This window comes from Serinus canaria, chromosome 10 (assembly GCF_022539315.1).
Source record: "Serinus canaria isolate serCan28SL12 chromosome 10, serCan2020, whole genome shotgun sequence".
Taxonomy (NCBI): domain Eukaryota; kingdom Metazoa; phylum Chordata; class Aves; order Passeriformes; family Fringillidae; genus Serinus; species Serinus canaria.
Genome location: NC_066324.1, coordinates 16482002 through 16495197, shown reverse-complemented (window position 1 = coordinate 16495197; position 13196 = coordinate 16482002). Strand labels below are relative to the sequence as shown.

At 36.4% G+C, this 13196-nt stretch overlaps 1 protein-coding gene across 2 annotated transcripts in view; it reads left to right on the top strand.

Moving 5' to 3' along the window:
• Window positions 1-13196, top strand: part of VPS13C (vacuolar protein sorting 13 homolog C) — a 74920-nt gene that overhangs the window by 15560 nt on the left and 46164 nt on the right. For both annotated transcript variants that reach the window (XM_050978370.1, XM_050978371.1), the window contains exons 14-33: window positions 274-336; window positions 886-1021; window positions 1571-1665; window positions 2269-2411; window positions 3581-3773; window positions 3938-4052; window positions 4406-4542; window positions 5244-5370; window positions 5969-6086; window positions 6428-6557; window positions 6842-6920; window positions 7637-7776; window positions 8306-8459; window positions 8859-8935; window positions 9108-9167; window positions 9929-10082; window positions 10236-10352; window positions 11328-11431; window positions 11731-11898; window positions 12675-12979. In XM_050978370.1, coding sequence (XP_050834327.1) covers window positions 274-336; window positions 886-1021; window positions 1571-1665; window positions 2269-2411; window positions 3581-3773; window positions 3938-4052; window positions 4406-4542; window positions 5244-5370; window positions 5969-6086; window positions 6428-6557; window positions 6842-6920; window positions 7637-7776; window positions 8306-8459; window positions 8859-8935; window positions 9108-9167; window positions 9929-10082; window positions 10236-10352; window positions 11328-11431; window positions 11731-11898; window positions 12675-12979 — 2615 coding nt within the window. The remainder of the gene's footprint in view (window positions 1-273; window positions 337-885; window positions 1022-1570; window positions 1666-2268; window positions 2412-3580; window positions 3774-3937; window positions 4053-4405; window positions 4543-5243; window positions 5371-5968; window positions 6087-6427; window positions 6558-6841; window positions 6921-7636; window positions 7777-8305; window positions 8460-8858; window positions 8936-9107; window positions 9168-9928; window positions 10083-10235; window positions 10353-11327; window positions 11432-11730; window positions 11899-12674; window positions 12980-13196) is intronic.

Below are 13196 nucleotides of genomic sequence, written 5' to 3'. Positions count from 1 at the left end.
TTAAAAACAATTTGTCTTTGGTTGAGGATTAATGAGCATGGATACTTTTAATGAAGAGCAAGAATAACCTAGTTAAAATCGATGTTAGTTTAGTTTTTTTTCTTATCTTGTAGTGAACTTTGCAGCTGGGGGTGGGATATACCTGTGATAGAGATAAGCAGAGCTAGAAATCAATTGGAATGTAAATGTGAAGGAGCTGGTAGAAAATTTACAGTGGAGAGCCTTTCCTAAATGTGTCTTAGCAGTAAATAACTTGATCATACATTTTTGTAGGACCTAGAAAGAAAACTTGACGTCTTCAATACAATCTTAGCAAGACAACAAGCACAAGTTGAGGTAAGGAGTCATTTCTGTTCAGTAATACTGTAGCACTTCAAATAGGATGGTTTTGTCATGGTATGATAGGATAGGTAGGTTGGAAGACAAGTTTCCTATCCTTCCAGGACAAGAGTGATTCCCAAGCTGGAAACCAGTTCAAAAACAAGTTGAAAAATTTTAAATGGTACACAATTGGTCCTCAGGTTTACTACTAGGTTAAGAAATCTACTAGATTTAGGAATGTAAATGCTTTTTGTACTCTCTTAAATACTGTCTTTTTGTATGGTTCCTACCATTTTGTAGTCTAAATGCTGGTGAAATGTGTAGAAAAAACTGTCCCAAGTAAAAATAAGGTGTGCTTGTGTCTGTGCATGCACAGATACATAGAGACATGTCCCTCACCCTGGTCCTCTTTTTGGCTCTGTCTGATGAGTCAAAGATCTCTTAATTCCTTGTGGTGTGGTGTTGCTGTCCCTCAGTTAAATGCATGTTCAATGTGCACACATACGTAGATTATTTACAGAAAAATGATAATACTGTAATTTATGTGTTTTGTCCAATTTGTAGACAATAAGATCAGGACAAAAACTACTGAAGAAGAAGGGCAGTGAAGCAGAAAAGAAAAGTGGAGGATGGTTTAGTGGTTTCTGGGGTAAAAGAGAATCTAGAATTAAAGAAGATGAAGAATCACTCGTACCTGAAAGTAAGTGTGGATTGTAATGCACTAGAGAGATTTTACATCTTCTTATACATTAAAAAGAATACAGTATTTTGCTTCCTACTATGCAGGAGAGGGTATGGCATAAACAGTGCATTTCATGGCACCTCTTACTGAATATTGAGCTGGCAAATAAGGCATTCTTCTAAATTGGCCATAAGCTTTTCAGAACCTTGGTGAGGAGAAAAATATGGCACTTACTGCTACAGTGATAATGGGCTACAATTGGAGTACTCTGTTGCTGGTGATTTGCTGTCTGGATCAGAGGTTTGAGCTACTAAAATTCCTAAATCTATTTTCTTCATGAGTGGCTATAGATCCTTTTGTAATAAAAATTAAATTGATTTCTGTGCTACATCTGTACCACCATATACAAAGAGTCTTTTATGAATTATTTCACAATCTGGAATTGAGTGCAGTATGAAGAATCAATGGAATGCATCACCACAGCTGAAGTAGTAGGAGGCAAATGTGAAGAAAAGTGGTAAATTGTTATTTACTAAGGTGCAAATTTTGTGGGCTTTTGGTTTTTAGCTCTTGATGAACTAATGACACCAGAGGAGAAAGCTAAACTTTATACTGCTATTGGATATAGTGACAGCTCCCATCACCTTTCATTACCAAAGCAGGTAAGCAACCTATGGGATGGTTTAAAAAAACCAAGCCACACAACAAATGAAAGATGCCTTCAGCTCTCTCATTACCTTGAAGAAATGTGAAGGCTTCAAATTCAGGTAGGAAATATTCTTTGATCCTTCTGAAGTTGCTGATTTATGCAGTCATAAAGTGGTACATATATTGGAAGTCAGAACCCTCTCTTGGCAAGGCCAAGACTTGACATTTAGCAGAAAAAACAAAGGCATACAAGCTGTGTCTTCTGAAATGTAGTTATTTAATGGGATTATAATGATTTTGGTTGACCTAGTGAGTCCTCTACTGAATGTAGTTTAGCTAAGCTTGCTTCAGGGTTTTAAAAAATATTCCTTAATGCTGAAAGGAGTGAGGCTATATTTGCTCTGCCTTTGTTGAACTACACTATTTTATGTTAAGAAATAATTGGTAAACATTGAATAAAGTAAAGAATCTGTGTTTTGATTTCTGCATAGAGATGAGTTTCTAATCTTAGTTGACTAGAAAAACTTAGACACATTTTAGTTTGTTTAAATGAGGAGTTCTGAAAATTTTTTCTTATTGAGATGATTAATTTCAGTTTCCTCTGTTCTTCTCGCTAGTATGTTGCCCATGTTGTGACACTGAAGCTGTTAAGCACCTCTCTTACAATTAAAGAAGACAAGAATGTGGCAGAAACTCTAAAAGTACAGATAATTGATCTGAGTACCAAAATATCACAGCGCCCAGGAGCACAAGCCATTAAGTAATTGGATTGATATTTTCTTTTTGTGGAAACATCTCTGCCCCTCCTCACCCCACTCCCCAGCTTCTTTACTTCTCTTGAGTAGTGCTTGTTGTATATTGCCTTATAAATTTGTTGGCATTCTGTAATTGTACTCTGTTGTAAATGTAATTTGGTGAATAACATAGAATGGAAGGAAGAAGGGAATGCTGTCTGCTGGTTTTCATGAACAATGGCAACCTTGTTCTTGAATGAAAGTGTTGAAGTGCTGGATATGACTTTTGGGAAGTAATAGCTAAGCCATGTGAAATGGTGTGGCCAACACACTCCAGCCAAGCTAGTGAATGTGTTACTCACTGCCTACAGAAATGAAAAATTATGTGTTTGTGCTGTAGGTGGAAAATCAGCCCGAGCATAAGATACTGAGACCTTCCTCTGTTGAGAGAGGGCACACCAGAAATATTGAACAAAAATTATTGGATTTCACAGTCAATGGATAAGATTGCCAGTGTCTGGAAAATGAATCTGTGCACTTTTTTGCTTTTATTTGCAGTTCCTTCAGTTCAGGCTTCATACATAAGATCACCAGCTCAGCCACTGACACTTGAAATATTTTTGCTGAAAACCATTCTGGGGAATTGTCAAGGTGCAGCTTGAATGCTGCAGAGAAACAAAGAGCTTTGACATTATTTTACGTAAATGCATGCCATAAAATTTAGTTGTCAAGACTGAAGCAGTAGAACAGATAGTCTTATAGGTTTTATGTTACTGAAAAAAATGTAGTTCAGTTATCTCAAGAGAGCCAGGCATATGACACTGATTATGGCCAAATATGTTGCCTCCCAAAGTCAGGGATTTCAATGGTGGAGGCACAGAACCTGAAAATCAGTTTGTTATGTAATAGGTACTTCTAAGGATGGGTGAAGTTGGTGTGGTTTGGTGGTGTTCAATGGCTTTCTTCAAAAGTGTTTTCCTACAGACTCCACTTAACATTGTTGTCAGGGCAGTTCTCAGTACAGAATTCCCATTTGCACCAAAAGAAGTCTGTAGTTGCTTTTTACATCCATACACAGTAGTAAACATTCCCACACTTGTTATTTATGTAACACAAATATTCTGCCTTTCTTTTGTCTTGGAGCTGATTCTAACCCTTGCCCAAATAAGCATTTTTAACTATTCATCTTCTTTAGGGTTGAAGCAAAGCTTGAAAACTGGTATGTTACAGGCCTGAGACAAGAAAACATTGTGCCATCTCTTGTGGCTTCCATAGGGGATAGCAGATCTTCTCTGCTTAAAATTGAGTTTGATGTCAACCCAGAGGACAGTACAGCTGACCAGAGCCTTACTATTGAATCACAGCCTGTGGAAGTAAAATATGATGCAGTGAGTAGTAACCAAAACTCTCAGGTGTTTCTGAGTCCTCTTTCTCTGCTCTTACTCTCTTGGCTCTGTCCAGATCTGATTTTAAGTTTTTGTTGAGTGAATTATATGTGTAATGCTATATATGCTAATTCTTGTCTTTTTAAAATTTTTTTTTTCTTTTTAAGAGAACAATAAATGCAATGGTAGAATTCTTTCAGACAAGTAAGGGAATGGATCTTGAAAGATTAACAACAGCCACATTAATGAAACTGGAGGAAATCAAGGAAAGAACTGCTACAGGTAAGATAGTAACAAATCTCAGTGAAGGTGAACCCTTAAAATGTTTCCATGCGATTACCCAAACACTTGCCTTATGTTTTGATTGATGACCAAATGGTAGGATTGGGATTTTTCCTTGAGTTGGTGCCCACATTTCAGCTAGGATAGAGGTAATTACTTCTCACTTCAATGCTTGGAGATTTAGGGAACGTTTTGTGGGAAGGAGCATTGAGTTCAGTAAGAAATCAGTAGAATGCTATGGAAGTCTTGATTCCAGAGGCTTTATCTTTCAGATACCAACTTTGTATATGCTGTCACAATTGTTTTTACTTTACTAGCTTTGACATTTCCATGGCCTTTTCTTTTCCTTTAAGGATTAGCTCACATTATTGAAATGAGGAAAGTCCTTGACTTGAAGGTTAATCTGAAACCTTCCTACCTTGTGGTTCCACGGACTGGTTTCTACCACGAACATTCAGATTTGCTGATTCTGGACTTTGGTACATTTCAGGTATATAAATGATGTCTCTTATAACCTCAGGGGAAGTAAATATTCTCTTTTAACATAGCTATCATCTGGAAGCATCTTGCTTCCAGAAGGCAGAGTGATCATCTGTGTCAGCATATTTTTAACTTATCATATTTCTAACCAAATAGACTTGGGTCAGCAGTTTGATCAGAGTTGTTAGGGTATCTTTGTTGTACTTGTACTATTTAATCCTCCCCAGGAAACATGTTCGTGTTACAATCATGATTGTAATACCTTATCATTCAGTATCTTTCATTTCTTCAGCAGAATACATGAACTTTTGTTTCCTGTTTTGTAAAATTATAGCCTTTTATTAATAAAATAGAAGATAATTTTTCTCCTGAATTTTGAAAATTAATTGTTTTTCTAAAATGGAAAGATTGCAATCATTTAACTTGATTTAATGACTGATGAAGTATTTATTTTAGTTGTATTCCATAAGTAAAACTATAGATTAGTGAAAAATTTTTTTTAATAGCTTGAATTAAGTGGGTTGATAGAAGTAACAACAAAAAAACCTACTTAGCAAAAATAAGTGAAGTGTGAAGTGAATTAATATATTTCTCTGTAAGAATACAAATGTCAGTTATAAACCCCTATGAATCATCTTTTCATCTTCACTAGAATGAATGGCACATGTCTGTTTTAAAGACTTAACTTTATTTTGTTTGTTATGTGTTTAGCTGAACAGCATAAATCAAGGCAGTAGTGAAGCTTCTAACTTTTCATCTTTAGAGGAGATCATGGACAAAGCTTATGACAAATTTGATGTGAAAATTCAAAATGTGCAACTTCTTTTTGGAAGAGCAGGTAACAAAACAACATAGCTGCTGTTTATGCAAAAGATTGCCAAAGGCTACATACCTGTAATAAGTAAATATGTTTTTCAAAGAAAAAAGACAAACTAAAATCAGTGGTTAATGAAAAGATAGGTAACAAAACACGTTGGGCAAAACTTTGAAAAAAATTAGTTAGTTTCTACTCATTTTTTGTTTGGACCTGTGCATCACTTCAATGGTAGCAATGAATGAAAATAAAAAGAACTATTATGTTTTCCATCATACACAGGAAAAGCACAGCTAAAATTTGCCTTAGTTCTTGACTTAAATTTGTGTAATCAGTGGAATGCTGGGTTGCTCTTCTGTCCTTTATCTGTCTTTCAATTTGTTTTTCTAGGGGTCAGTGTAGATACATCTTTTAGTGTAGATTTGGATTTAGTGCTGCTAAGGCAGTAGTGTTTACAATTGGAATTAAAAGCTCTTGAAATACTTGACCTTAGTTGTTTTAGGTTTCTTAAGTTGGTTTTTTTTTACCCTCCTAGTGATGCCATTTGATTACTTTAATGATGCCTTAATTGAAGCAATTAGCAGGTGATTTTTTTTCATCTAAATTTATTGGACATTTTCAGGTGAAGACTGGAAGAAGGCTCGTTTTCAACACCCATCAACTTTGCACATTTTGCAGCCTATGGATATCCATGTACAGTTGGCAAAATCCATGGTGGAAAGAGATTCCAGGATGGCAAAGTAATGTATTAATGTTGAAAAGACTCACTTAGAATTACTTTGTACTTAGAGAAAAGAAAGCTGTGTTTTCCCTAAAGGTTCATTTGCACTTTTTAATTTGAAGGTATTACCTAAGAACCCAATATAGGTTACTACTGTTGGCAAAATCTTTTTTGGGTAGTGGTTCCCTGAAGCCTTTGCTGGTTACTAACTTCTGCTTAAGTCCAAGCCCTGTTTTAATGCAGAATCCCTGGCTTTACTGTGATGTGATCTTTATATAGGAGTATCCATATTGTTAAGATTTAAATGAGGAATTGGTACCTTTTGTATAGGAGTTTAATCAGTTGTTTTTTTAAAAAAAGGTTTAAAGTGTCAGGAGGACTTCCTTTGGTGCATGTCAGACTCTCTGACCAGAAAATCAAGGCAATCTCTGATCTGATTGATAGCATTCCACTGCCTCAGAAGTCATCTGTGTCAGTTCCAAGCACAAAGGTAAGCTGACTGCAACTAAGAAAACTTCAATAAAACCCCAAACAAGCAAAAAAACATAATTAGTGTCTTTATTGACTTACCATCAGAACATTCTGGGCTTTCTCAAACAAATGGTGGAGCCTTTGTCATTGTCCTGCTGGTTTCCACATAAGTATTGGCAGAGCTGACCTTGCCAAATGATGGGGAAGGCATTGTGGAACATTGATTATCAGCAAAAAAATATCAACATAGCAAGCTGTATAAACTTGGTGTGTTGGTTATTTTGCTCTTTTCTTTCCCTCCAGGTTTCAGCTATTCCCACAATTCCTGTGGTTGGTAAAGGGCTGCTTAGTACACCCCAGCTGTTAGCAGAAATAGTGTCAGGTAAGAAGCTACAGATGTGTCTTTGTCAAGGTAGCAGGCCATAACTTAGGGTATAGCTGATATTTTCATGCTGTTATTGATATTAAAACATGGAAGGACAACAAGATGAGCATGGTGGTCATATCTACTCTCAAGTGCATAAGGAGATTTGATTAAAGTGCTGATGTTACCTCAGACTAATAAACTTTTTCAAAAAAGCAAACCTGCTTTTTAAAGAAAAAAATATTATGCATAAGCAACCTCTTCAAATGAGTGAACTGTAAATACTGACTCTATTAGGTTGTTCTGACTGTTTTGCATTAGCAAAGCTCTCTGTTTTCTGAAAAGGCAGAGCTAGAATAACACATTACTGACAAATTACTGTTTTGACTCTGGATTTGAGCATTTATTTTCGTGGCTGTTCTAGAGAAAATTTTCCTATAGTGGAACCTGGACACTTATTTCCTGGAGCTTCTCTTATTATTCCTTTCTTATGTGTTCTTGAAAGTATAATGATGCCTTTAGACTGTCTTAGTGCTGCCCATAATAGGGCTTTAATTTTGTTCACTTCTCATCCAGTGGGTAAGAGAGCAGTATAGATCTAAAGTATATATTTGTCATGTTAGTTTTAAAGTGATCATGCTGTTAAAAATGCAATTGGAATGGCAAAGAGAGGGTGGGGTCTTTAGCCCTGTTTCTGGAAAAAGTTTACTGACCAAGTAGTTTTGCTTCTGTAGACTCTGAAGAAGAATATTTTGATTTTGAGGAAAGCTCTGAACCAACTGACAGTTCAGTAATTAAAGGAGAAGAAATAAGAAAAGAAGAGCCTGCTCAGGAGGAACTGACAGATCTTCAGCTCAAGTTTGAAATTAAAGAAGTATGTCTCTAATTCTGTTTTCTCCTGCCTAAAGAATACTTTAAAAAAATATCCAATAGTTTTTACCAATGTTCTCCAGATTAGTGGATGGATAAACATAATCACCAAACAAAAAAACCCTCATGTACATACATACATATTTCTATGCATATGGGATATTTCTTGTCTGTATGGGATGCATACACACAGATGTATTGGAAAAAAAAAAAGTCCCTTATTGGAGTATTTTTACTAGAAAAGATTAGTACCAACTTATAATTAGAGGTTAGGGAGTGGGAATATTGCACTGGAGAAACAAAGTCAGTCCCAGGCAGGTCTCTTGAAAAGAGAAAATTCTGAAATATTTTTTGTATTTAAATCTTTGACCATCAATCACTTCTCCTTTCTATTATATACTCTAAAATCTGTAATAAAAACAATGCTTTTGACAAAGCAGAGAGGGCATAAATCTTGCATTTCTGTTGCTGCTTTAAATGGTGAGAATACTCCATGTGAGAAGATGGCATAACTGCATTTTTTGTTTATCCAGGTTTTAGTAGAACTCACCAGACAAAAGAAAATTGAGGAAACAGTACTTGTATTTGATGTAATGCATCTTGGGACAGAAGCTACTGTCAAAACCTACAATTTAGCAGCAGTATCTTATTTGAAGAAAATAAGCTTGGATTACTATGGAATTGGAGGTAATTAGCAGTGGCAGAGAAGTGGACTTGTGTGTGTGTAGCAATTAGTTGGAGCTCTCCTGTGCCTTGTGCTCTCTGAAATGCAAATGTTTCAGTTTCCCAGTTCATGTGCAGCTGTCCATTGCAGTGCTTGTGCCACTGATGCGGTTGATAAGTTCTGGACTCTCACCATAATGCTGATGAGATAAATAAATGGCCTAGAGCTCAGTCTTTGGATGGAAAAAGGATTTGCCATTTTGGGCTTAGCCAAGAGAAACCAGTGACTCATATTTAGTGGTGCAATGTATTTTAGCAAATGATACTGAAAGTTAATCCCTACCTTTAAGGCATAAATTGTTTGGTTCTCTGAAAGAACAGAAGTTATCCTAATTCTTGTTTATCTCATGTGGTGTTTTACAGGTAAAAAAGGACCCATTCATCTAATTAGTTCCTCAGACAAGCCTGGCTTAGACCTTCTGAAGGTGGAATATGTCAAGGTACACACAAAGATTTTTAAAATTATTTTTAGAGCATTTATACATATTCTTAATATATAGTCAATATATAGTCCTAAACCTACTATTCAGAGCTAATTGGATTATTTTGTGTCTTCTGAAGAGAACAGTGGTTGGAATTAATATTAACCTTCATCCATATCATTATTTTCAGGCTGACAGAAATGGGCCACAGTTTCAGACAATTTTTAACAATACTGAACAGATGATTCAAGTGAGTGTTTACACATTTTGTTGCTTATTTTCTTTTGGTTTGCGTGCTCAGAAGAGAGGAATTAATAAGACATGTTTTGCTTTCTTGATTTCCTGCCTTCTAGCAGGAGATTTCAAGAGTTAAAACGCCCTTGAAAATTTTTATACCACTTTAGAGCAGAATGTTTGTTGAACTGCTGAAAAAGTGTCTGTGTAGTTTATGTGGATGAAATTCAAACTACTGTAAGAATGCACCTTCTCATGCTTCAGGGGTCATGCCATTCAGGGGCCCAGTATGGGAAGCTATAGTGGAGTCACAAAGTCTTTCACTTTCATGTCAAATAATCTGTGTTGTGAGTGCCACGTGTTCAGCACTCTGTTGGCTGTCTTTAATAAGGAGTCTAAATCCATGTCTGACTGTGATTAGATATTTAGAATATCTCCATGTCAGCCACCTGCCATAGTACTGGTATTGCAGGAGCATTCAAGCCTAAGGCTGTGTTTGACAAAATTAAGTTTGCATCACTTTTTTTTGTACAGAGGAGGTTATAGGTTAGCAGCTACAGCTGTAAGAGCTGGGTTGTTGCTAGGTTCCCTTATTTTCTATACTTATCCTTATTCTGCTTTTCAGGAAGCTTTTTCCTTTATGATCTGTTGCTGGCCACGCATGCAGCTTTTCTGTTTCTAAGGAATGGTTCTGTTGCACTGGGTGGTTTTGCACCAGTCTGACTCTGACACCTTTAAGTAACTGTTTGATCATGTGGACTCTCATGTTTTCAACAGGTAACTTTCTCATCACTGAACCTCCTGTTGCATACAGAGGCCCTTATGTCTGCTGTCAGTTTTCTAACAGCTGTTAGTCCATCAGGCAGTGAAAGAAGTGGAGAGACACCATCCAAAGAAAAAAAGCAAGAAGATGACTCTAGATTGAAGAAAGGTACAGTGGTGATTATCCAAATGATGGTTCTAGAAGGATGTGTTGCATACTGGCAAAGCAAATCCAGAGAAACACTGGCTTTGTAGAAACAAAGATGAAAGTGAAAATATGACTCATAGGTACCTTAAAAATCCCACCTTCTCTTATTTCTAGTGTCTAAACCTTCCAAGGATAAGGATGTGTTTGACTTCAAGCTTTTTGCCAAACTGGATGCCTTCTGCTTAAATATTTGTGATGAAAAAAAGAACATTGCAGAGATCAAGATACAAGGTATTAAATTCTTTATTAGAACTAACTGCCCTGGTACTTTATTTTCAAAGCAATTGCTAATCATTGGACTAAAAAAAAAGGTGTAAATATGCAGCATCTGTTTTTATTTATTTGTTTATTTATTGTTATCTGTGCAAGAATGGCTTGTTGTCTTGTTTTCACTCAGCCTTCAAGTCTGTCATAATGTTTTGGCCTCCAGCTAGGAAGATGTGCTGTGTTATTACTCAAATGATTAGGTTCACCCTTTGTGGAAGTTTGGTTATAGGTGGATTTTCATGTTGTACTAAGTGGTTTCCATGTTGTACTAAGATATTTTATGGTGTACTGTAAAGTTATTTAGGATAAATAATTATGTAGGGTGAGAAAACTCCTTCAAAATGTTTTCTTTAATTTTTAACCCTAGGGGTTTGTTTGGGTTCCTTGTTTTGGTTTTGTTTTCTAGATAGGTTTTACCCCTGCATAGGGCTATCAATTCTTTGGGGGAGTTTCACTTCTGTCTGGCTTTAACTGCCATCCTCATAGTTGCTCACACTCTCATGAATATTTAGCAATGTGTGATATGCAAGATTAGTCCTGCAGTTCATAAAGTCTTTTCCTTGTGCACATTTCTAAATCATATCATATATTCACACAAGATTATGTATGCCAAAATAATGCATTGAAATAGTTCAGTATAGTAACATCTTTCCTGATAGAAAATCTCAATGCACTCACTCAATAGCTTGCTTATTAAGAAGTGGAGGATTGATGGACTCTTTTTCTATGGATAGTAGCTCAGTTATTTCCAGAGATGATTGATATTGAGACAGTATTTGTATTACAAGTATTTCTATTTTGTTTTGGTTGAAGCTGAAGTACAGTCATTCTTAAAGTAACTTAGTAACTTTTCCTCACTTCCTCTGCTGGTGTCCCCACCCTGAAAATAACTGTTACTTCTGCTGTGCAAGACTCTGTTTCTGTTTTTGTACTTTGCAGGTCTTGACTCATCTCTTTGCCTTCAGCCAAGCCAAACTGTATTCTTTGCTCGACTTAAGGACATAGTTGTCACAGATGTTGATTCAAGGACCCTTCATAAAAAAGTACTCAACTACAAGATTTTAACTTTTACTTGATTCTTGGTTAGTTTGATATGTATAAAAGTGAAATGTAATACACATTCCACTCTTCTGAAAGTATTTGATTTGTTGTGAATAAGTATTTTCAAATAAGATACATCATAAAGAAAAGTTTTCATTTTACAAGAATGGATGTCTGAAAGGATTAGAAAAACTAGTAATCTAATTTGTAATCTAAAAGGCTGATGGTATCTTTAGTTCTTTGTGTCATTACTTTTGTAGAAGCTGCTGATGGCTGGTGGGTGCTGTTTCTCTCTTTCTAGGCTGTGTCAATAGTGGGAGATGAAGTTTTCAGTTTCAATCTGACATTAAATCCTCATGCTACTGAGGGAGAAGCCTACACTGACATGTCAAAAGTGGATGGTACTGTATGTTTGAAAGTGGGCTGCATCCAGCTGGTGTACCTTCACAAATTTCTCATGTCTCTCCTGGTGAGTCTTATTTCCCCTTCTATGTTTCTGCAGCATTCTCAGATTAGTCTTTTAAGCTGTGCTCTCAGTACAAGTGTTAAGTTTCATTTCCTGAAAGAGGAGGGATGGGTTTAATCTTTCCTGTGTACTATTGAAAACTTTGTTAAGTAACTGATTTAAATTTCAATTGAGTTACTTCCCACGCTCAATTTTGGAAATAGAGAAAAACTTGAAGCTATTGAGGTAGTTTGGGGGTTTTATGTTTGCTGCCCTTTCCACCCCACCAAAAATCTGAGTTCATTGCAAACATATCATTGCTAACACTAGAGGCAAATCTTGCAAGGTAGGTGTCATGATGCCTGCAAATTAACCAGTGTAAATATCAGTGTGTTTGAGTACCCTAGTGATAGCTCTTTCAATAAACCACCAGTGGGCTGTCTCTCAATCAATAGATTCTTTAGTAGGAATTCAGTAGTATTCAGGGAGGGCAAGAGGGGCTTTCAGAATTGTGTCCCTAAAAGTTAATGAGCTAAGGAGCCTTGTAGCTAAGGAAAGAAGGAAAAATAGAGATGAATTGAGAATGAGTGGATTGCACTGGTTAGTACTTCTTTCACCCTCCATTAGAGGTCATGACAGAAGGTACTCAGTTATCTTTTCCTGTGGAAAATTCCATTTCCATTGAAGTAGGCAGCATAATTGGCAGCAATAATTGGCAGATGATGGTGAAAAATGGAAAAGTAACCTAGAATAAAAACTATTTACAGACATTTCTCCATTCTCCTCAACTGCTTTTCTAGACCTTCTTGAACAACTTCCAGACAGCCAAGGAGACCCTGAGTGCTGCTACAGTCCAAGCTGCAGAGAAGGCTGCTACCAGTGTCAAAGACCTGGCCCAAAGGAGTTTTCGGCTTGCAATGGACATTCACTTGAAAGCACCAGTTATAGTTATCCCCCAGTCCTCCATTTCCCCCAATGCAATAGTAATAGATCTTGGCTTAATTAAGGTTCAGAACCAGTTTGTCTTGGTGTCCTCAGAAGGCAGTTTACTCCCTCCAGTCATTGACAAAATGGATGTGCAGCTGACAAAGCTGAAACTGTCAAGGTACAGTAATACCTTGGTGGGTAATACTCTGTAGAACATCAATGTTCTGGCCTAGAAACCATGGTTGGTGCTAGTGTCAAATATTTGGTATTAAAATGCCTTTTATCTTAGAGCAGTTAGATCAGTAATAAAATCAGAAACTGTTCTGTTTAGCAAAGTGTTTGGTGCTGCATTTGAGATTTCAAGATTTTCAAAAATCTAACATGTGACTTCCAAC